The 24,138-nt window shown below is 41.9% G+C and overlaps 1 protein-coding gene across 4 annotated transcripts in view; it reads left to right on the forward strand.

Annotated features, from left to right (window-relative positions):
• Positions 1–24,138, forward strand: part of sdk1b (sidekick cell adhesion molecule 1b) — a 188,268-nt gene that overhangs the window by 143,660 nt on the left and 20,470 nt on the right. For all 4 annotated transcript variants that reach the window (XM_028973286.1, XM_028973287.1, XM_028973288.1 and 1 more), the window contains 11 exons: positions 6,960–7,075; positions 8,577–8,772; positions 10,843–10,941; positions 12,302–12,493; positions 12,772–12,893; positions 13,217–13,326; positions 15,144–15,294; positions 15,975–16,212; positions 17,639–17,754; positions 18,607–18,796; positions 22,311–22,409. In XM_028973286.1, coding sequence (XP_028829119.1) covers positions 6,960–7,075; positions 8,577–8,772; positions 10,843–10,941; positions 12,302–12,493; positions 12,772–12,893; positions 13,217–13,326; positions 15,144–15,294; positions 15,975–16,212; positions 17,639–17,754; positions 18,607–18,796; positions 22,311–22,409 — 1,629 coding nt within the window. The remainder of the gene's footprint in view (positions 1–6,959; positions 7,076–8,576; positions 8,773–10,842; positions 10,942–12,301; positions 12,494–12,771; positions 12,894–13,216; positions 13,327–15,143; positions 15,295–15,974; positions 16,213–17,638; positions 17,755–18,606; positions 18,797–22,310; positions 22,410–24,138) is intronic.

Raw genomic sequence — 24,138 nt, forward strand, 5'->3', positions numbered from 1 at the left:
GTGTGTGCATTTTCTCCTCATGTTGGTGCACATTTCATCCAGCGTGAACAGAAGTAAAATTATTGTTTTATAAAGTCTGGGGTGTTTCTCATTTTAGGCTACTGATGAATGAAAACAAATGACTATGGAGCAGATTCACCAAAATGCTGTATTGCTTTTTAATGCATATCCATTTACAGATGTCTCTGTACAGAAACATAAAAATTCCAGGTTCAGACAGGTTTGATGAACTAGTAAATGAGATGGCTCAACCAAGGCTGAAGAGAGCAGTAGTTACAGGGACAGTCCCTTTGGAGACACTCAGGGACACAAATGGTAGTAAGTGGGGGTTCGAACCTGTCACTTTATGGTTTTCTGGTAGATGTTGAAGGCGTTACCCACTAGGCCACTAGCTCCCCTGTCATTCTCCCCGTGCACATAGTGCAATGGCTTCCACACACAACTCAGAATAAAATACTTATTTATGACAAATAAAGGGGGCTGTGTGGGAGAGGTGCACACTGCGGCTCTGTGTGTCACAGCCTGCTAACGCCCATGCAAGCAGTTATCCCCCCACCAAAACTGCAGTTCACGCTGTGCTGCTATTGACTCTGGTGACGGACAAGAAGTTTGCTCAACATTTGTATTTGTATTTATTTATTATGTGGGAGTGATAAAGTTAAGGCACTTTTCAGACCCCTGTGGCTTCTGTCTCAGCGATTTGCAGTCATCATTCTCTGCTCTGCTGTGAAGTGTTTGTGTGAAATATGAGCAGTGTGAAGCATTTCATGGCAGGTTTTTACCTCATGTGCCAAAACACTCACACACCTCCATTAAATCTCACACTGAGCATTTATACCAGTAGATATTAAGTCATGAGTCATTCTGCTGATTTCTTGGGAACACAGTCATACATGATTCCATAATGATAGTTACGTCACCATACTGATACGTATAATGATAGTGTCATAATCAGTGCAGTCCATCATTTATTTTACATTTTTTACCATTATTGTCAGCAGCTCTCCTCATAATACCCAGATCATGCTACATGATAGTCAACACAATATCAGAGCAATATGGCTGGAATTGGCAGATTCTTCGTAATGCAATATATCTGACATGGTATTATGCATGTATCAGATGAGTAATGTTATATTCCCATATGGATATTCTAAACATCCCTGGACACAAAAACACAGGAGGACAGGTGGCTCAGCATGGATTGCCTTTGACCCGTTAAGCTTTATTATTTGAACAGAAGCTAAATGGAATGGTATATTTTCCATCACAACACACAAAGAAAACATGAGGAGACCAAAGGAGAAGGAGAAAAATGTGGAAAAGTCAGCCATCTTGCTTTCATGAGACTCTCATTATGTTGACAAAGCGCAGTGTTTATGGATCCAGTAGGCAGTAGGGTCACCGGTCCACCGGGTCCATCTCTCACCGTGATTCACTGCAGCCTGACCAGCACTCTCCCCTCACTGAGTCGTAAAAACATCAAACTGCTTCCATGGAAACCATAAAGGCCATTAGTGTTTTTTACTGCTGCTCTGATTGGCTCGTTAAATGATGATTTTAGAGAGGAAACAAATTTACAGACTCCCAGCCAACGGAGCAAAGAGCAGTCATCTTTCTGCTTATTGTGCGTTACTTTTTCTCCATGATATGAATATTACACTTCAGCTGCTCAAATTCATTTCCACTGGTGAATCGGCTTAAGAAACTACTAACATCCAATGGCTGGGGTGACTAGACTTGAATTACTTCATTTACTGATGGCCATTAATGAAAATACCAGTTTAAAGCACAGCACTATATTGCATCAGTGTGCCTTAAAACCTATTCAGGGTCCTGTAAGAATGGACATCAACAGATGTCTGCAGGGGTGAAGATTCGGCACCCCTGTTTTATATGCCATTTGTCGTCGACGGTTGTGGGTGAAGATTCGGCACCCCTGTTTTACATGCCTTTGGTCTGACGGTAACGTGTGAAGTGTCAGTCGTCAGGACCGCCCACCCTCTTTGTCTTCCCCAAATGGGAGGCACCGGGGGCGTGACATCAGAAACAACAGGTTCTAATTGGTCAGTGACAACTTCCTGTAGGCCAGTGACAACTTCCTGTAGGCCAGTGACAACTTCCTGTAGGCCAGGGGTATAAAGGTCTGTTCACATGTGGAAAAGGGGCTCTGAGCTCTCTTGCTCAAGGGCTTTTCCATCGGAAGCCGGAAGGTTTCTGAGTCTTTCTCTTCTCCCATTTTTTCTCATGGCTTTTCCTTTCTCTTCTCCCTCTTTACTCTTTCTTCTCATTTTTATTTTCTCTGTAACCTTGGTACCTTTTTACATTCAATATTCACATGTAACTACAATAATTATTTAATAAATTAGAAACTGTACATTTTTAACTTCTATTGTGCCATGCCTCTTTCTGCCAGGTAACAAATTGGAGTGGTTGAATACAGTGCTTTGTGTGGAAGGAGAAAGAGTTTTTCTACACACTCTACTCTGTTCTCACCCCACACCACATGGTCTTTTTTACAGTTCTCATGTGTAGCACGTTGTGTAGAACTCATACTAAAAGTGTACGTGCGATGAAAAGATGACAATTATGTATGCAAAGAACAAGTGGCCACCTGATCCGCCTAAACATGCGTCTAAACATCGGCATCTGTATTTCAGCAGGCCGATCGCATGCTCTGCAACGGTGCACCACGAGCATGAGCAACATCATTAAACAATTTTCCTCTGCGCTCTGGGGGTGGGAAAATGATCCGGGGAGCCAGTGCTGTCACCTGGGATTTATAAAAATAAAATGAACAATGAATAGTTAGAAATTACGCAATGTTCTTATAACCTTACCAAGAAGCCAGCTAGCCTGCAGTCTGCTCCCTACACTGCTGTGTTCCATGTGTTGAACCAAGCCATCGTGGAACCATGTTTGTCAGGATCATGTGAGCGTAAATCCATTTTAATTCCAACAGCTGGTGTGCATATATTAAAAGTGTTGATTTAATTTCAATATGTTTTACTTATATTCATAATATAAATATAAATATGTGACTGAAAAAGTGCCATTAAATATACGCGTATTACTCACCAGCACAAGGAATTATTCTAAATGTACTAATGGCACTCAGGTTTTTGCTCGCACTCTTCACCCGCAATCGCATTTTCCCCACCAAATGTTCGCACGCATGGGTCAGAGTTTGTGTAAATATGCACACATTCTGCCGTTTGTTTTTATAGATAGCAACATATGCATAGGAAGAGGCATACACATCTTTTATAAATGAGACCTCTGGCCTTGCATTTGGGTCTGTTGAGCATGCACATGATACACAGTATACTGATTCATAATAAAGGAACAAATACAATGACATTTCTGCCGTGATGTGTAAGAGATTGTTTCAAATGTAGATGAATATCAGAAAAGTGCTGATAATCTACCTGAGTTTCTGGCTGACAGAAATAATGATGATTAAAAAAAAAGGACTGGGTGAGTAGGGATTAGAGGGATAGGGTGTCACGTCGGGAGGGAAGCGCAGAGTCGGGACATTCTGGGAAAGGGATTTTATTACAAATAATAAATAAACGCGGCCTGCAGGCGTGTGCCTATTGCCAAAACTCAAAAGACAAATAGGTTCATAAACAAAAGTCAAGTTCATGACCGAATCCACGAAAATGTGGCCGCTGCAGAAGGGGCGGAGTCACAGACTTTTACCCGCTGTCCGGATTGGGCACATGTGATGCGTCCAGGTGCAGTCAATCCTGACAGAGCCCCCCCCCCCCCCACCCCACCCCCCCACCCCCCACCCCCCCCACCCCTCCAAGGGCTACATCCTCGGAGACCCAGCAGTCGGGGGGCTGGCTCCTCGACGTGGTCCCGCATGGCGGCCCCGGACCCTTGGGCTGGCTCCCCTGTCTGGTGCCTTCTGGAATACCTGGATAATGCCTTCTGGGCACATACAGCCCCTCTCGCTGTACGTCCCAGATGCCAAGGTGGGAGCTTTGCCAGCCCATCCGACTAGCCCTTTCTGCATCCGTTGGGACAAGCATACCCTCTTCCTGACTGTCCCAGCTGGGTCCTCATGCCTACCTGGGGGCTCTATGGCACACCGGCCCTCTGGAGACAGACCCAGGCCCATTCCTGGCCAGTCCTCCTCACCGGCTACCGGAGGACCTGTTGAGGCTCTGGCTCTGGCTCAGGCCGATCAATCTCCGGCCTCAGTCTCTCCAGGAAGTTCAGAAAACTCATTCTGTCCGTCTCTCCCTGCTGCCATAGGGCTGCGTCCTAGCCTCATGCTGACCCAATCAGACGCGTGAGGATGGTGCTCATCTTCTCCGCGTCTGACAGGGAGGGAAGTACACAGGATGTTATTAAAAGACTGGCAGACTGCTTATTTATTACTTTCTATATTAATGAGCTCCTACAATACTGCCACCAAACTCCAAATGTATATGTCAATGTATGAAAAGGGTCTATATCAATATTGAAATTGTTTTACCTTTGGTAATGGATGGTTGTGTTTATGAAGAGTGTCCTTCAAGACCTACTAAACATCCAGGGCAGGCCTGCCAATAAATTGTTGCTATAAATTTGGCCTCATTAAAAGCTTGAAAAGTGTCTCAGCACCACTGAGTCTCCACAGTAGAATGTTCTTATCCCAGGCCAGGGCGGGGCAGGGCTGGTGTACCACCATCAGACAGAGGTATAAAGCTATTTTAACACAGGTCATTAGCTTGTGTGTAGTACCATAACTGCTATAGACACATCGTGTGTTATTCATAGTCATTTAAGTAGTGCTGAATTTGCAAGCCAAGGTCTTGATGCACTGCGAGAATCTGATTACATTGTTGACTACATACATGTGTACCATACCATGTATTCTACAGAACATATTTGCATTGTTTATATTATATTATTTTTTATATCATCGAAATCCACAGTATTGTGTAATTCAGCTTTAATTTTCCTTCATATCATGTCCCAATTATAATGTATGATGCATATTTTTTGTCAGTGACATCATTTTTGACATCTCAGTGTACATAGCTGTCAGAGAAAGAGTGTGTAATTTAAAGCTAGCAGAACTCATTGAATAATTTTTTAGCTGCCCACTGACCTTTCAGGACATTCAGACAGTGCAGTTGGAGCCACAAACCTCTTGCTGCCTTATCTACTCTGCGTTCTGTGCTCAGCTGGTCAGGCCTGGCCTTAAAGCAGGCAAATAAGCCTGTTAGGCACGGTTGCCGTAGCGTTTTTATGGAAATATTATCACACGCAGTGGCACTCACACTCGGCCAGCCCATCTCACTGGGAGGTGGTGATAGCCAAAGTGCAGTTTTTAGCTTTTAACATATGCAATACAGTGCTGAGGCCAAAATGATGTGAGCCACGGACCGCAAGCTCTCAATAACCTGTTTAATGTGCCTTGGACACTGGGAGAGTTATTATTAGAGATAGAGGTCTGTGTGTGTAAAAGAAAGGTTTTGCACTCAGTTTTTTGAGATGCATGCAGCGTGGCTATAAAAAAAATAGTAATTGAGTTCCTGTGTATCTGGAATGTATGTTAACAGGTTGGACTGAGTTACTGCACTGATGTAACAATTTGCTGGGGAGCTGAGTGCTGTTGCATTATTGATATTCCACTTCTGATTTATTATATTATTCAGCTGAGAGGTTTCATTAGGTCAAATGCACAGGTGTTTTTCAGCATTACAGCCCAAGAGAGGCAAAGTCTCCCCTATTCCTCTCCAGTGGTCTTATGAAGAGACTAGGAATTCGGGGCTCACCATTGAAATGGTTTGCTTCCTACCTTGATGAGCAGTCTCACCAAGTGACTTGGAAAGGATCCACATTTGCTTCACGCAGACTCATCACTGGTGTCCCTCAGGGCTCAGTAGTCGGTCCTCTCCTTTTCTCCCTCTACATCACTTGTGAGATAATTTCCTCCGCTTGTAAAAAAAAAATCTGCATGTCAAACTGGCATTTCATCTTGCATGGCAGTCCATCATCTAAAACTCAATCTCACCAAAAAGAAACTAATATTCATTTCAACATATTCTTCACTTCTTCAGGGTCTTGTTATCTACCTGAACAACTCTCAGACCTCTCCTTCTACAACTCACATCACCAATTTTTCTTGCTCATGTAGATTCTTTCTCTACAATATCAGGCAGATGTGTTTTTATCTATCAACACAGGCCTCCCAGATACTGGTTCAGTCCTTATTAATCTCACGACTGGATTACTGTAACTCCCTTATAGCTGGTCTACCTCTATGTACTGTCCGACCTCTACAACTAATACAAAATGCAGCAGCACGACTGATCTTGAACCTTCCCAAATTCTGCCACACCTCCCCTCTGCTACGCTCCCTCCACTGGCTCCCAGTAGCTGCACACATAAGATTCAGATTGGCCTACAAAACCAAACATGGGGTTTCACAATCCTACCTCAGAGCCCTTATTATACCTCATACTGCACCTCGCACTCACAAACCCTCCAGTACTGCTCGTCCCTCCACCGCTGAAGGTACAAGGAAGACACTTGTCTAGACTTTTTTTTGTCTTGGCCCCTCGGTGGTGGAATGAACTTCCCCTCGAGGTCAGAACAGCACAGTCGCTGAGTATTTTAAAACAGTTGCCTAAGCAGCAGCAGCTTCTCTGTACTGATGAATCTATTTTTTTTCGTTTAGCAAAAGGCAGCTTGTTCCTCAGAGGTCTGGAGATTGGTACAATAATTAGTGTCTGCAGGCAACAGTGTAGCATTGGGGAGGTTCATTTAGATTTATCTTCTTTTGATTTATTGCATTTTGTTGAAAATAAACTTTGTAAGCATTTTCAGTCAATAGCATTTTTTGTGCAACAGTATTGCAGAGTATTATATTTAAATGTATGTCCAAAACAGCTGAGCTAATAGGTGGTAAGCCATGCACTGCTATGCAATGATGAGTTCACTTCCTGTTTTCGCTGCAGTGCCCACAGCACCGCCCCAGGACGTAGAAGCCATAGCACTCAACTCCACCACAATCAAGTTCACGTGGAACCCACCACCGCAGCAGTTCATCAATGGTATCAATCAAGGGTACAAGGTAATGTCACAGAGACATTAGAAGATTACAATATTAATCTCATTTTATTAATGCAGTAAAATATCTGGAGTATACTTGGACTCAGAATCTGTGTCTGGACAACTGGGTGAAATGAACAACAGCAAACACAGATCACTCTCCACTGAAATTTCGAAAAAAATTCCACCTTTCTTGTATTTCCCTCTGAGCGTGTCTTCATAGGATTTAATCTGTGTCCACATTCATCATGTCAGTCTCAAAATGAATAAGCATGCAGACTGCAGTGTTGTCCGGTGTGGGGAGACCTTGGCAGGAGACTGGTGGGGGAGCAAACAGCCCTCCCTTACAACCTCCACCCCCCCATTCCATGCTGTATCTCCACCTGCCTCGTCTCATTTTGTTTCAGGAACGTGTTTGCTGGTCTCTTTTTGTTTGACACTCCTTCTTTCTTTATCCCTCTTCCTTCCTCCCTCTTGGTGTATTTCTCGCCCCATCTCTATTTCCATCTTTCCTGCTCTCACCCTCACGCCCTCCCTCTGTCGGTTTTCACGTCCTCTCTACCTCCCTCTCTTTCGCTCCGACGCGCCTGCGTTCTCACCCCTCCTGTGGCGCATGTTGAATTGTGAGTCAAGGCGAGAGACTGCAGTCATTTCCCTTTATATGGACACACGCCAGCGAATTTACAAACACGCGCCACCAGCCGGCACACCTTCATTTCAATAAAGTTGCTGGCGTGCAAGCTCCCACGGACCATGCTGCTCCATTGGTTGACGTTGGCATGATATCCATGACGATGCATGCATTTTATTGACAGCCAGGTCCAGTGTGCGCGTGGGTTTTGTGTATGCGAGTGGGTAGCATGTCATGTCTCACATCAGGCCTGGTGTCTGGCTTCACAAACACCCACAAACCAATCATAACATAGACATGCCCTCCTACTGTAAGTCCATGGTGCCAGGGACACACTATACTTATTCTACAACTCCCTGCACACCCAACCTACTTTGCATTTACTGCATACTAATATACGTAGTCTACACAGTGAACATAAGGAAGACTAATAGACACAATAGTTCCAACTGTTATAACAGACTAAACCTGGAGGACTGGCGGATCTGCTGGCACAGAGTTAGATACAAGTGTTGTGAGCAAGTAAATCACTTCTGGCCTTCTCCCCCAGTTATTTTTTATTTGTCAGTTATATTTGAAAAGTTTTAATTGTAACGGTTTCACTCTGGAACAGTAGAAATTGTTTATTTCCCAGTTTTTAGTTATGTTCAAAATTTCATTCATTAGCTAAATATTATTTGAACGATTTAATGAAATCTATGCAAATTAATCATATTAGGCCAATAGCTAATCTGTAAAACCATTAAAGGTTACAGGAAGGGCTGGAGAACCACGACAATTACTACAGTTCTGAAAGGCCAAGATCTACTATACAGACATCTATCATCCTGTCATCTTGTCTCTTTGGTGGATTATGAAGACTTGGCTTTGTTCCATAATTTCTGCTCTTCAGCTCCAGGCCTGGCCTGAACACTCACCGGAGGATGTAACCGTAGTGACCATAGCACCAGAATTCCACGGAGCACGTCACCATGGTTACATGAGTGGTCTGAAGAAATTCACGTGGTACCAGACAGCTGTGCTCTGCTTTACCACACCGGGAGATGGACCAGCCAGCAACCCTGAGCTGGTGCAGACACACGCAGACAGTGAGTTACACACGTTTGAAAGATTTTTCTTTTTTTGTATCAAAGGTTAATCAAACTGAAGTTAATTGTTATTTCTGCATATAATGAAATGCCAATTAATTATGTTTACCCAGGATACCTCAGGGCTGAGTGTTTTGATCTATACATATGTTGTATATAGTGTTGTTTTCATCAAGAAAATTTATGACGAAAAATCCTTGTCAACAAACCTTTTTGACGTGATGAAGACGAGATTAAACGTGCTAGTAATGTGATAACTATAATGGAATATATCATGTATGTTATTGATTAATAAAAATTTGACTAAAATGGTTAACACAATAACTAATATACTAAAATGTGTCTTCATTTTCATTTACGAAAAGAAGATTAGACATTATTTCCTCTAGTTAAATCACATTACTATATTACAGTTTCTGTTTCCTGTATGTCCCATCACAGAGATGATATCACTTCCACAATACACAATCATGGCATTAATTAGATTGTAAGATACTTGTGATGGTTTAGCAGATGGTTGGGAGTAAATGATAAAGCGATCTTTTTACGCAGTTTCAAAAGATAACCTTGTTTTAATTATGAAATGGGTTTGACTAAAAAAATGCTGTTTTTGTCTGTTCTACTAGTTACTTTTACTATATTGACTGGGTTAAATAGAATTGCCTTAAAAAAAAAAGAGACTAAAATGTCATCTGTTCTCGTTGACTAAAACTTGACCAGACTAAAATGAGTCTGGACGTGACTAAGACTAAAATTACAGCTTGATGCAAAGACTAGACTAAAACTAAGATTAAGACAAGTTTCCAAAAACAACTATAATTATATAAAGCTAAATTGAAATTTGTCAGGATGAACACTTGCACAGATATAACACACGTTCAGACCGTCAAAAAATTTACATACACTCATGATCTCACAGATACACACTCAACTCTGTCTGCAGATGTATACTCTGAGCACCGAATGGAATCCATTTTCTCTAAACAACCTTTGATATTTTCAGCAGCCTGATTTCTTCTGGAATTAATGGGGCTATCAGCACACAAAACCGCATCAGTCATCAGTCTGACATTTCATCCTCATGGCACAGAAGCGGCTGTTCTTTCTTAACATGTCATGTTTCACTTATCTGTGTGTCTTTTTTGAAGGGTTTTAAGGGTGGCATTGATTAACATGCTTCATAGTCCATATGTTACAAAGCTGTTCATTATATGTACACAATAGGCCACAGGCACAGCGAGAGCCAATCGTTACCAGACCGCAATTACCGCTGCATGATGGCCAGTATTAGTCAACGAGCAGCAGGACACTATTGATTCCACATTGTCTATGTAACCTTGCAGAAAGACACAGTATAATTTTCATCAGTTGACAGCAGTGTGTGTGTGTGTGTGTGTGTGTGTGTGTGTGTGTGTGTGTGTGCGTGTGTGTGTCTGAGAAATGAGCTCTGGTTGAATATGAGCCAAAGCTGAAAATGAACGACCTGAGTGATTGGCCAAAGTAGCTTGTAGTGCAGATACGGGTGGGCAGACTCTGTGGCCAATCTCAAGCTTTAAGCCTTACCTTGGAAGTTTAGGTTTGCAGCTGAGAGTTGTATCAGAAGGATCACACTATAGCAGTAAAAGTCAGTGAATAATTCTTTATTAAGACTTAACTCTTTAATCCACTTGGTGATTTTTGTACTCCTGCTGAGGTACAGTCATAGTGGGTTTCCTGTTGGTGTTGAAGTTTGCACTTGATGGCATGGGGGAAAATGGAAAACTGATGTTCCTGATTCATTTATTTATTTCTCTCAGATACAGACCACTTGGGTATAAGGCTGATGCTAAATGCGGAATATCGCTCTTTTTAGTCTCAAACAAGGACAGTATATAGTGCTTCTGTAAGCAGTTTTGCTGGAGATTTTTATGGTTGAATCCACAACTCATATATGAAAAGAAAGATTCTTGTAGGTAATGAGCCGGTCATTTGACATACACCATAATCTAATTATATTTGTAACATATTTGTACATGTAAGATATGATATGATTCTTCAATATTGATATTTCTGTCATTCTGTGTTGTATAGAACCAGGTCCTGTAGGTCATTTAAGCTTCACTGAGATCCTGGACACATCACTGCGTGTCAGCTGGCAAGAACCCATTGACAGGAATGGTATCATCACAGGTAACAGCACACAGACACACACACCTTACATTTACATTTACATCATTTACCAGACGCCCATCTCCAGAGCGAGTAGTTACAGGGACAGTCCCCCCTGGAGACACTCAGGGGCAAAATGTGTGTAAGTGGGATTTGAACCTGGGTGAGTGAATTACACACTAGGCTACTACCACCTTGATACATGCATGTATAGAGAATGTATCTGCTGTGCTGGAAGAACGTTACATGCACGATGCCATGTTGTAATCACTTCCTCCTCTGCACTGAAGGACGTAGTAGTGACTCATTATTTTAAACATCCGGATGTGAAGCTGAAGCAAAACGGTTTTAATTACAGTCAGGCTGGTAATACCGTGGTCGATTACACATTAGTAGCAATTATCATAAATAAAATTGCAGTGTGCAAGCTGATCGGCCGTAGAAAACATCACAGGCTGTCATGCCACGACCGGGTGAGAAGGGAGAGGCGCAAATGCTCAAATATTTGAAAAGAAAAAGTGGCCTTAATAAATGAACATAAACAGAGTGAGGAAACATACTGAAAAGAAACAGCATTAATGCAGGACAAGGGTATGAGGGAGGAGCTCCAGCTGGGAGGCAGCCATCTCATGGGGGATTCCAGCAGAACAGACTGTCAGTTGCTGGCCTGCTGAGGAGTGTGGGTATAGGGGTTGACCACAGTCAGCCTGGCTGGAACTGGAGAGCCGGAAGGCGGGGCTCAAAGCCGGAAATGGTGGCGACCCTGAAGGGTGGAGGCTCGCAGTTGTCAGGCACGGTGCATTGAAGTCGCAGAGATCGTGATCCACACCACAGTACACACAGTTTCCCTGGTCTTTGACACTTATGCAATTTTTGTCATCTGTACCTCTTGCATTCTGTCATGCTACATCAAGGTGAGAAGGTTTGAAAAGAAAAAGTTTTAATGAACTCAAAGAAACAGTGCGAAAACATAAAAATAGTAAATTGAAAAGATGCTTCCTGTATTCCTGCAATATGAAATTCACTTTTATCTAGTTAGACTTATTATTTTTGAATCTCCAAGGTCCACCAAAAAGAAAAAAACTGTTATTGTTTAAAATGAATTTAATTAACTTATTTTTCTATCTACTTCGTTATATGTTATCTAAATTAATATTTTTTTGTCATGGAAAACAACGATTTATAATTATTATAAAATGTCTCTAAACTTTGTATGTATGTATAAAAATGTTATACCATGGATTTATCATATTCCAGCCCATATCGTGGGATTAAATGCAATACCATGTCTCATATAGATCTGCTGTCAAATATGCGTCATATTTACATTGCGTCATATTTACATTGTGTGAGAGTTGTGTGTTATTCTCTCTTCCTGTAGGATACATGTTGTCGTGGGTGGTGCTTGGCCAGAACGATACTCGTGAGTCTCGTACATTGGCCAACTCCAGTCTGGATTATAAATTGACAGGCCTCACCTCCATCACCACCTACTCTCTGGAGGTGGCGGCCATCACTGACGCCGGCATTGGAGCTGTAACTGCAGCAACCATCTCTTCAGGACTCCCGCCAGGTTTACACACAATCTTGTGATGTCTGTGTGTGTGTGTGTGTGTGTGTGTGTGTGTGTGTGTGTGTTCCTGATTTAGGAAGAGTAGCAGCCAGAATGAACTCCTCCATAAACTTGGAATTGTTCTGCTATTAGGAGATTAGTTTGTGTGCTGGTGTGTTTTTGTTTTTTGTGTATAAGTGCGACTATAAATTCAGTAATACAGTTATTAAAGGTCATAATCTCTTAATTTGAATATTTATTATACAGGTGTTTGTTTATTCTTTCTCTCTCTGATTCAGAACTCCCCGGAGCTCCATCTAATCTGGTCATCTCCAACATCAGCCCACGTTCAGCCACACTAAAGTTCCGTCCTGGCAGTGATGGAAAAACAACCATTTCCAAGTGGATTGTGGAGGGCCAGGTGTGTGAGTGTGTGAATCTCATCTTACTCATCACTTACTCCTCAATTACTCCAAAAACTTATCTCTATCCACACATACGTAACGTTACTCAGCTTGATTCAATGTTTGGGATACACCAGAAAGTTATGTTTTTACTCTAAACTACTGGAAGTCTTGTTACAATAAGGAAACTATTTTTTATCCTTTCTCTGCTTCTCCGTCAAGCATTGTTGGGCTGTTGAAGGTGATGGAAACCCAGCTTATGTGGACCAGATCTTAGTTTGTGGCTTGTTCTTGATTGGATGGGTCTCGTTCATGTCTCCGGGCTGCGTGTCCTCCACAGGTGTGCAGCATAGGAGAGGAGGAGGCCTGGAAGGTTCTTTATGAGAGGATGAACAATCCACACACGGACACACTGGAGATCCCTGACCTTGTTCCTTTTACACAGTACAGGTGAGGAACTCACACTGTCTCCACTTATTTATCTGCCTGTCCCTCTATTTCATCCATTTCTGTCTCCCACCGACTTCAGCTAAAAAACCTGCAGAACTGAGAAAATGTCAGGAGTTTAGAGCTGTCACATATGAAGGGTCCTGTAGGGTACTTGCCTGCTCCATGTTTCGCGTTTGACCCCTACAACCTCTTTTGTTCTCCCAAACAGAAAAATGGAGGCTCAACTGGAATTGACTGTCTGTCAGTTCCATACTTGTCTGTCTGTATTTTTCACAGACACTCTCACACACACACACACACACACACACACACACACATACATACAGTTGTGGCCAACAGTTTTGAAAACGACACAAATACTGTTTTTCACAAAGTTTTGTCAGTTGTTTATGTGGTGTACTGAGGAATAATTGACATTTATAAAATGCTTGTAAAGTGTTTTATTGACAAATGCATCAAGTTTTGGCAGTGTTGGCCCCTTTTTTCAAGACTTCTGCAATTGACATGCTGTCAGTCAAATTCTGGGCCAAATCCTGACTGATGTTAACCCATTCCTTCATAATCAGTGCTTGGAGTTTGTCAGAATTTGTGGGTTTTTGTTTGTCCACCCGCCACTTGAGGATTGAACACAAGTTCACTATTGGATTTAAGGTCGAGGGAGTTTCCTGGCCATGGACCCAAAATGTCAATATTTTGTTCCTCAAGCCATAGTTATCACTTTGGCCTTATGGCATCACCCTCCTTTTAAAGCATCCAGTCTCGTTCTAACTCAATCAGCATGACAGAATGATCTCCAGCCTTGTGCTGGTCAACATTCTCACTTTTGTTAACAAGAGGATCACCAAAATGATCTCAGCAGGTCCTTTTGTGGCAGAGCTGAAATGCAGTGGAAATGCTTTTTTGTGGATTATGTTCATTTTCATGGCAAAGAGGGATGTGGCAATTCATCTGCTCACTCTTCATACCATTCTTGAGTATATGCAAATTGCCATAATAAAAACGGAAGCAGCAAACTTTGTGAAAACCAGTATTTGAGTCATTCTCAAAACCTTTGGCCACGACTGCACACACACAAATTTCCATCTCACTCAGAAGGACTGAATAGCAGTGGATTTTTTTTTTTTTTGCTGAATGACATGTTCTTTACGCAGCCCAGACTACACTCCCATCTCCATCCCCAATTCCCCCCATCTTTGCCGAACGTCTTCTGAATTTTTGTTCTCTGTAGTCAGTAAAACGATTGTGTGTTTTAGTGTGTGTGTGTGTGTGTGTGTGTGTCTGTTTCACATCTTTTAACTTGGATATTCCACTGATTTTAAGAACTGTTCTTAAAGGTAGTTTATAAACAGAGGAGCATCTTTCTCATCTTCAGAATTCAAAACCCAAACACACACCCATATACACTAGTACACTATCAGTATACTTTTCTTTAGGTGTCAGGTGAGATAGAAAGCAGAACCATGCAGGTATTTCATTTTTTTATTATTATTATGTATTTAATCCATGAATGTTATTTAATGTATTAATCTAGAATTTATTAGTTCTCATTTATTAATGAAAACTGTCCATCTCCTCCTCTCTACTACTAATTAATCTTTGATTATTTCTGTGTATGTTATGTTTGAGTGAGACTGTGTGTGTATCGCTGTGCTTGTTGTTGATTCTCAGTGTGTTAAGATCCGTCCTTCAAACTGCACAGTCGAAATGCTGATTGGCTGATTTTGAGCAATTGTAATCCTGCTTTGGAATTGTGGCTTCAGTTTGTGATTCGTTGTCTGTGCGCGTGTTTGGGTTTACCTGTGTGTATGTGTGCGCAGGTTCAGGATAAGGCAGGTGAACGTTGTAGGCTCTGGACCGGTGAGCGTGGCATCTCGGGTCATCCAGACTCTTCAAGCTGCTCCAGATGTCGCTCCCAGAAGCCTCAGCGTTCGCACAGCCTCTGAGAGCAGCCTGTTACTACGATGGGTGGTAAGAATACCGATGAATATACACAAACAAGAGCGCTGATTTACACTGCAAATGCAGAATACAGAATATTTTGTCTAAACACATGTTTAGATTTGCATAATTGGATTTTTTTTTCATCAGGATTTGTACATTTCTGCATTCTGAGGTCTAATTGGCTGGGGTGCATGGAAAAGAAGCAATGTTCATGTAGTGCTGATTGAATTTGATTCTAAATGAATTGATCATCTGTAGTAACCTAGGTTGCCAGTAAATAACTATTTCTTTGGTTTGTTTATTGATTTTCCTTTTTTTTTCTGAAGATCACAACTTTCCTGTTGCTTTGGTCTATAAGTTGTCAACTACACATGGTGTACACATGTCCTCCTTTTAACAAAATTTGTTCAGTCTGTCAATACTTTTATCTGACAAGGCGTATTGGTGTGGGTTTGGTTTCTGATGCCCTCAAACCACCCTTTGAGAGGAAGTGAAAAGGCGTACAACCTTCATCTTTTTACACTGGGCACCACAAAGATATATCCTTGAGGCTACTGCTTAGAAAAGTCTGTCTATGGTTCTGAAAAGAGGAGTGTTTCTACAGTAAAGGTCCCAGCCTCTACATCATACACTTCCTTAGTTATTCCTGAAAGACTTTATTTGTGATGTAAATATATATGCATGTCTATTGTGATTTTCATTACCAGCCATTGCCAGAAGCCCAATATAATGGTATCCCAGAGACGGTGGGTTACCGGGTGCTTGTGGAAAGGACCGACGGCCGCGGGCAGCTGCAGTTTCACATGGTCAGCGATCGCCTGGCCCGTGAGACGACTGTGGAGGGGGTGCAGGCATGGACCGAGTACCAGCTAAGGGTTCAGGCATATAACGCTATTGGACCTGGACCATGGAGCGACAGCATCAAGGGCAGGACGAGAGAGTCTGGTGAGAGAAAGAAAGCGATAGAGACATGTGGATGTCTTCCACAGCTACTGGTACTGATGCAGCCTGAGAACACACTGAGCCTATCTGTTAGAACTCTGACCAGACAGGAACAGTAATGACCTAGACGGAACACTGACTTTGGTAGATGTAACCATAACCAAGTGTTAGAACCTTAACCATGGATATAAAAAATAAAGTTATTGAGCACTTGCTTAGACTCTATTTTAGACAGACAGATAGAACACTGCATACATTTGCATCATGCATTTGCCGTGACATTGTTATGTTAAATAACAACATTAATTTCAGAGCGTGTTTAGTGAATTTTTCACCAAGAATTTGTCTAGAAGATGGAAGAGTTGAACCATTGGGTAAAGGACATCCCAGCACATCCCAACCTTTACATTACAGCCTGATCCATTGATAATAAATCATTTTCATTCTGTATATACAGGCAGTCAGGCTGCTGCTGAACCCAAAACTGATAAACTAAAACACACATAGATCATAACACTGCCTAGACAGGCTTGTACATTCGGGAATTTGCCTGATGGGAGCATCGCTTCATGCACTTCCGTTTTAACCTTGATGCACCCATTACCCTGGAACAGGGAGAATCTAAACTCAATCTTTGTACTTACTAGCAGATTGAAGCATTTTAAGCCTCACTAACAGTTGATTAGATGCAGCCCTCTCATTGTGTAGTGCATTAAGAAATGCTTTTACTTTTACCACAGGGCTGTGTATTACACCTGTCTACTTTTCCATGAATTGATTGCGATATGTATGGTCGCCGCCATCCAATATTGTTTTCCAACCACATCCTTCCAGGTTTTATAATGCATTGGACACTTCTTCACTCAATTTAATGATGTTCAGTGATGTCCTTAGTATGTCCTGACATTTACGAATTGAGATGGTACACATGTAATAATAGATTACACAACAGATTAAAGAACATATTAATGTCTGTTGTAATGAACCAGTCATTTTATTCCAGGTGGGGGCAGTTACTGTAATAGACTGATGAGAGACTGGCATAAATGATAGCAACAGATCGGTGGAACATGATATGGATGAATGTATGAGGCAGAAAGATCACTGGCTTAGTTGAGTGTATCAGACAGATAGAAGAGTATGACAGCATGTGACAGAGGGAGACGTAAAGCAGCACAGGCGCTGGAAGGCAGCCAAAGCGGCAGACTGATTAGAACCAGTTGAAAGTGAGAAGAGAGGACACCAATTTTATCTGATTATGAAGCAAGTCTCTGATCATCAGTGACCTCGTCTTACAAAAGAGCTCTAACCACATACAGAAAACACTTCATGTTAACAAGCTGGTGTGTGAGAGCAGCCCTCTTCAGAGAATCATCTGAGTCTAAACAAATCAGTGTGTCTGACGGTTCAGTGTTTTTCTCTGTTTCAGTACCTTCTGGCGCTCCAGAAAATGTTAGCGCAGAGGCGGTGAGCTCCACCCGCATCCTGGTCACTTGGGTCAGTGTGCCTGAGGAGCAGAAGAACGGACATATTCTGGGATACAAGGTGTGTGTGTGTGTGTGTGTGTGTGTGTGTGTGTGTGCATGTTTGTGAGAATTGTTCACCTGGGTTCACCTGAGGAAGCCTGAATGTGATAAAATGGGGGAACAGTTCAATGCGGTCAGTGCAGCGCTGAGATTTTCAGACCTCTGTTCCTGTGTGGAATCGATCAAAACTCCACTGGTCTGTAGAATAATTACAAGTAATGCAATTACTCATTCTGTAATGCATAATCATTCAGACAGAGTTCAGATGTATTTCACAACGGGTGAAAGGAGTCTGAAAATTTGTGTGTGTCAGTGTGTGTGTGTGTGTGTGTGTGTATGTGTGTGCACATAGCAGCTGTAGGAGCTGGTTGTGAATGGTGCGAATAATGTAGTATTCTGTAATATTACAGTGTTGGACTCTGACCGACTGCTGACCAAATGTGTGTGTGCGTGTGTGTGTGTGTGTGTGAATGTCGAGGAGTGTGACATACAGTACATATTTCATTTCTTAAAATACGTATAACTGTGTTTATTACATATTTCTACATATATAAAACTTTTGGCACCAACTCTTTATGTGTTCGGTTAGCTTTTGTTTATTGACTCTTTTTCATTTTCACCTAAAATGTCGCTTGTGCCCATAAGGTTCCCACCCCTCCAAATGCATTTGAGTGTTTGTGTGATGTACTTTGTTAAAGCAAAAGCATTCAGATAACTGATTCACACATACACACAAGTGTCTTGGTGAGTGGTGGTTGTATAAATGATTGTACATACAGGTGTTATTATGGTGTATAAGGACGATCTGGTTTAATACAGGTTTGTGTGTGTGTGTGTGTGTGTGTGTGTGTGTGTGTGTGTGTAATTGCAGGTTCTATTTAAAGAAAAAGGTTCTGAACAGGTTCCACAAGTGCAGGTGGTGCGAGGGAACCTGACCCAGTCCGTTCTCCTACAGGGCCTTAGTAAGTTCATACTGTATGAGCTGCAGGTTCTGGCCTTCACTCGCATTGGAGACGGGCAGCCGAGCTTCCCCCCTACATTGGAGAGAACCAAAGATGACGGTATGCGTGTTTGTGTGTTGAGAGTCAAACCTAGTGTTAAACTCACATCCATACACACTCTCAGTTATCTAGGGGTGGCAAGTTGTGTGTGTTCTATTCTTTTGTAGATGGTCCCAGTTGTTCGACGGGCCTTGTTTCCCATCTGGTGCCCCAGGGTGTCTTGATTCACTAGTCTGCACACACACATTCACTTTATAATATTCTCACACATACAGTTATGAACACACTCTCAGACGAACACACATGCACACTCATGCACACAAAGATATTTGTATGATAAATCAATGCACTCAAATTCACCTCAATAAAAATGAATTCACTGACCTCTTCATTTTCATTATTGTATGTTTTCACTAATCATTATGATTCAACACCTGTTATAGCAAGTCATAAAAACCATAAAATCATGTATTAGAATAATGCATTTGCAAGTGCACATAAAAAGGGTTGAATTACAGTAACCTTAATTTAATGATTTACAGTATTTTGCATAAGTCTTAGACACCAGTACAAAGCAGTGAAAAGCAATGTTATCTAAGATGCAACAAAAAACACTTATGTCAAACGCTGATAGAATATAGTTTTACCTAAAACATTTATTACAGAATTTCCTTGTTGTCTTTAAACAATGACAATAAATGTATGTGAAAGCGACAAAAAGTTCTGTATTCTTACTGTTCTCTGAGCAGCAAAACAATATAGACTAGAGCGTCTAGAGAGACAACCCAACAATACAATTTTTGCCACTTTCACTTTTTAAGAATTATTAATAATTATTATTTTGTGTTTTTGAGATTTCTTCCTTAGTAATTTCATAGTAATTTCAAACTACAAGTAATTATATCTTATTGGAACATGTATGCATTATACAGAATCTGAAAATGTACTGTATAAATTATATGGTAATTTGAAATAATTGTGATTTGTAATTATTGGTATAATGGTTTACAGGTGAAATTGTAATTGTGAAGGTGATTTATGACAGACACGTTTTTTCATTTTTATTCCTGGCAATTGTGTCTTCAGTTGTATTGCTTCTCATATGTATTCCTGCCTTTCTCCCTCCTTTAGTCTCAAATTGCAGTAATTACGAAATGCTTATTACGAAGCAGAACCTGCCAACACTGAAATTATCCAAGAATAACAATTACAGTCAGTAGGAAGTGAAATTAATTCCAAAAATGAAATTGCTCTAAAATACAATGAAAACAAACAGGCTGTCATTATTTGCGGTGTCTGCTGTAATGAATGGGTTGAGATCCTGTGTCATTGTAGGTACCCATGATTTATGAGAATATTTTGCTGATGTCACTGAGCGACAGGCAGTGCCTCTGTGTGTTCCCTCGAGCCGGCCCTTCATTCAGTTTCTCCTCTTTGGAAGGAAATGGGATGGGTGAAATTGCACTTGGATGCAAAGTCTGGTGATTTTTTTCCATCTCCAGTGGCTACAGTGATAGCAGATCGCTTTCTTTCTCTGAAGTCTTTCAGTCGTTCTTTGTTCCCTGTTGTTCTGAAAAATGCATCCCTGAGGTGTGTAATTATAACAAACCCGCCGCCTTTCCTCCGGCTCGTGCACACCCCTTGCGAAAGGGATGATGGGTTATTTCTCCTTCGTTTTGCTAAAGAAGGAAAAGCTGGCAGAACATCTGTCTGTCCCATAGTGCTTAATGATGCGTCTGTCTGACAGGTGGCTACTGTAAAGCACACAGCAGTCATGCAAGGAGGGGACAGGACTGGGAAACAGAGGAGTGATGTCCTCAGACAAGCGATGCCCGTCTTTTAGAGTTGCAGTACAGACACGAACACATGCTCAGATAAAGCTCTAACATTCAAATACCAGATCAGCATTACTTTACTTTACTTTACTTTACTTTACTTTACTTTACTTTACTTGGCAGACGCTTTTATCCAAAGCAACTTACAAGATGAAGACACCAGCAATTCTCATTCAGTTTTCATAGATTTTGAATTACAAAACTAAGAGCCCTGATAAGGCCTAACATGTCAAGAATAGAACATTCTAGGGAATTGTTAAGTTCTAGACATTTTTTTTTGTGAGTGAGTGAGTGTGCGTGTGTTAGACTCATTTGAAATACTTTTTAAACAAGTGGATTTTCAACTGCTTCTTAAAGGTGGTGGTAGTCTCGGCTATTCGAATGGAGCAGGGCAAGTTATTCCACCAGCCAGGGACAACAAAGTAGAATAGAGTCGATTGGGATTGGAGACCCCGTGAAGAGGGAATTTTCAGTCTCATTTTGTTTGCAGATCTGAGAGGGCGTGCAGGAGTGTAGCTAACTAATAGTGTGTTGATATAAGAGGGTGCACTTCAATTTACAGCCCTATAGGCGAGCATCAAGGATTTAAACTCAATGCGAGCAGCTACCGGGAGCCAGTGGAGAGAGGTGAGAAGAGGTGGGACATGGGTGTGTTTCGGCTGATTGAAGATGAGGCGGGCTGCCACATTTTGGACCATCTGGAGGGGTTTTATGGTGACTGCATTATTGGTAGTATCAAGTTCTCACTTAAATACAGTCTTGTGTGTGTGTCAAAGAGAGAGGGGGGGGGGGGGGGGGGGGTTGTGGATCAATATACAAATCAGTCCAGGCTGTGCAGTGTAAGAGATATTGTGTGATATTTCAATTCCGCTCAGTGGTCAGAGTGGAGGTGTGGCTACTGTTAAGTACAGGTTACACTAAATTATCAGATGGGATCAGAGGCACTTAACAGAGCTGGCTCCATCATTTATGGCTGATATTCTCATGGCTGATACATGCATGATTTCAGTGCAGTGGCAATAACAAAGCATATAGGATTTGGCCTAGTCCTAGACTGAAGGAGATCTTTAATGAAGGACTTTTGTCCAGTCAAATCCTTGTCGGCATGGCAGGAAGGAACACAGGACGCATACGCATGACTTCACGGAAACAGGGGATTTTACTTGGAACAAAAGGCAAGCAAAACAACATACAGACACAAACAATGACCCGGCAAGGACTAGATACAAAAGGACTACTTGTGTAAATGCAGCGGTGGGGCAGTGGAGGCCTAGTGGGTAAGGAAGCGGCCTCAGAATGTGCCACTGAGCAAAGCACCGTCCCATCACACTGCTCCCTGGACGCCTGTCATGGCTGCCCACTGCTCACCAAGGCTGATGGTTAAAAGCAGAGGACACATTTCGTTCCTTCACTGTGTGCTCTGCTGTGTTTCACAATGACAATCACTTCAATTTTCATAAGGTGAACACAATTAGGCATTTCAAGCAGACAACATTGACACCACAAAAGCCCCGGCCTGGCACACGTATCCGGAGTACTCCAAAGTACTCCTGTTTTAGTGTACTTTTTTATTGAGCATAGATTTTCGATGTAGAGCTGACCTATAAACCCCACTGCACTTTGCAGGATGTTCAATGTCAATAGGCACCGTATTTATTTACTGGTTTGGCTGATTGACTTTCAGACTGCAGTCAATGGATTGACCACTATTTTCTTCTCCCCTTCTCTCTCCCTCTCAGTCCCGGGAGCTCCGGTTAGGTTGGTGTTTCCTGAAGTGCATCTGAACTCTGTGAGGGTGGTGTGGCAGCCACCCACAGAACCTAATGGCATTATTCTGGGTAAGTGTGTGTGCATCTGTCTTCCTGTCCATTTTGTCTGGTACTTTCAGCAGCATTGCATGGACTCTGATTAGCATAGCATTATGTCCACTGACAGGTGAAATGGTCCATTAGGCAACTAGTGAACATTTTGGTTTTCAAGTTGATGTGTTGGAAGCAAAAAATGGGCGAGTGAAAAGGATTTGAGCAACTTTGATCAGGACCATTTGGTGACCATTTGCTTGGTACCAGAAGTCTAATGGAGTCCATGCCTAAAGGGAACAGAAGGGGGAACATGTTCAATATTAGGCCGGTGGTCATAATGTTATGACTGGTTGGTGGATGTGCATGGTATGATGTCAAAAACTTTTTTTCAGCTCAATACACCCTGCGAACACTCCTGTCCTCTCATCTCCTGTATGGACTAGATTTCTTTCTTCACTCAGTCTGTTGCAGAAAGGAAAATTCTAGCAGTGAAGCTCGGCGCTGTAGGGCTCAGTCACATCGTCAAGTAGGAACTGTGAACAGAGTGATGAACCGACAGGAAGAGAAGTGAAGAGCAGATGAGAGGAAGAGAGGCAAGAATAAAAGAGAGAGAAAAAAACGGAAAGGAGGATTGGATGGCAGACAGAGGGAGAGAGGCTGGGGTATAATACAGAATTGGTGGCTTCGGATGTAGTCTGTCACTGCTGCCGCAATGATAAATCTGTAAACCGCTGCTCACGTCTGATGGCCCGGTGAGTGGATTAGTCTGGTCTGCATTAGCGACCAGAGTGTTCTGGTGGGTTTTTCTGTTTATCAAAATGAGTGCGGGCCGTGACTAAACAACTTCAGCCTGAAACACACCCACAGCACAGATTTGAGATTACATTGTGAGATTATACAGAATGAGGTGACAGATTGAAAGATATTCACTCGACTACATCCGAAGCCACCAATTCTGTATTATACCCCAGCCTCTCTCCCTCTGATTTTTCATTTCCATTTGTTCTGGAGTCAGTGCCATAAACAGATTCATTCTTATTTACAGTCACAGAGACCACTGCATAACATGATATCGAGGCAAATATTGTTGTAGTTTGAGGGAACCGGGTTTACAATAAATATTGTATATTATTACATTTAAAGGTCCCCTGTATCTGAAGTCAGCCGTGGTGCAGAATTACAGTTTGATCCAGTCACACAGTGAGATTTGGCCAGGAAGTTGTTTTGTCGTTTTTCAGAAAAATTATTTATTAGCCCACTGGATCTTCAGAGTCTTGTTTGATGGAACTAAAAAAATTAATTTGTGCTCATTTTTACATCTGATCACCAAGCAACTGTGATGCTTCGCAGGTTTTGGAAGCCTTGATGGTTGGTGGACTTACTTGTAAGGGGAGGGGTCTCTCTGCCGGAAAAAGCTTGAGAAATGGGAGGAAACCTTTCCCCTTATGACGACATAAAGGGACAAATTCCACATCAGACCATCTGCTCTGAATGGCAAATTAGAATGACCAAAACACAATTTATACATATCACCATTTCTAGCCACTGCAGGAATATAGACAGGCTAGTGGAAATCGTATTAATGTTAAATAATATCACAAAGTAAAATGTTCATAATAGGGGACCTTTAATGAAAAAAAATAAGAATTTAGAGGCATCATTTTTAGCTGCTGCTAAGCGTAGCACCACATGTTAAGGCACTTCTTCCAAGCAGTTTTATTTATTAGAATTCTCAGGTCACCTTACCTATCGAACAATCTGCACG

The sequence above is a fragment of the Denticeps clupeoides genome, chromosome 3 (genome assembly GCF_900700375.1).
Source record: "Denticeps clupeoides chromosome 3, fDenClu1.1, whole genome shotgun sequence".
In the NCBI taxonomy this organism is placed as follows: domain Eukaryota; kingdom Metazoa; phylum Chordata; class Actinopteri; order Clupeiformes; family Denticipitidae; genus Denticeps; species Denticeps clupeoides.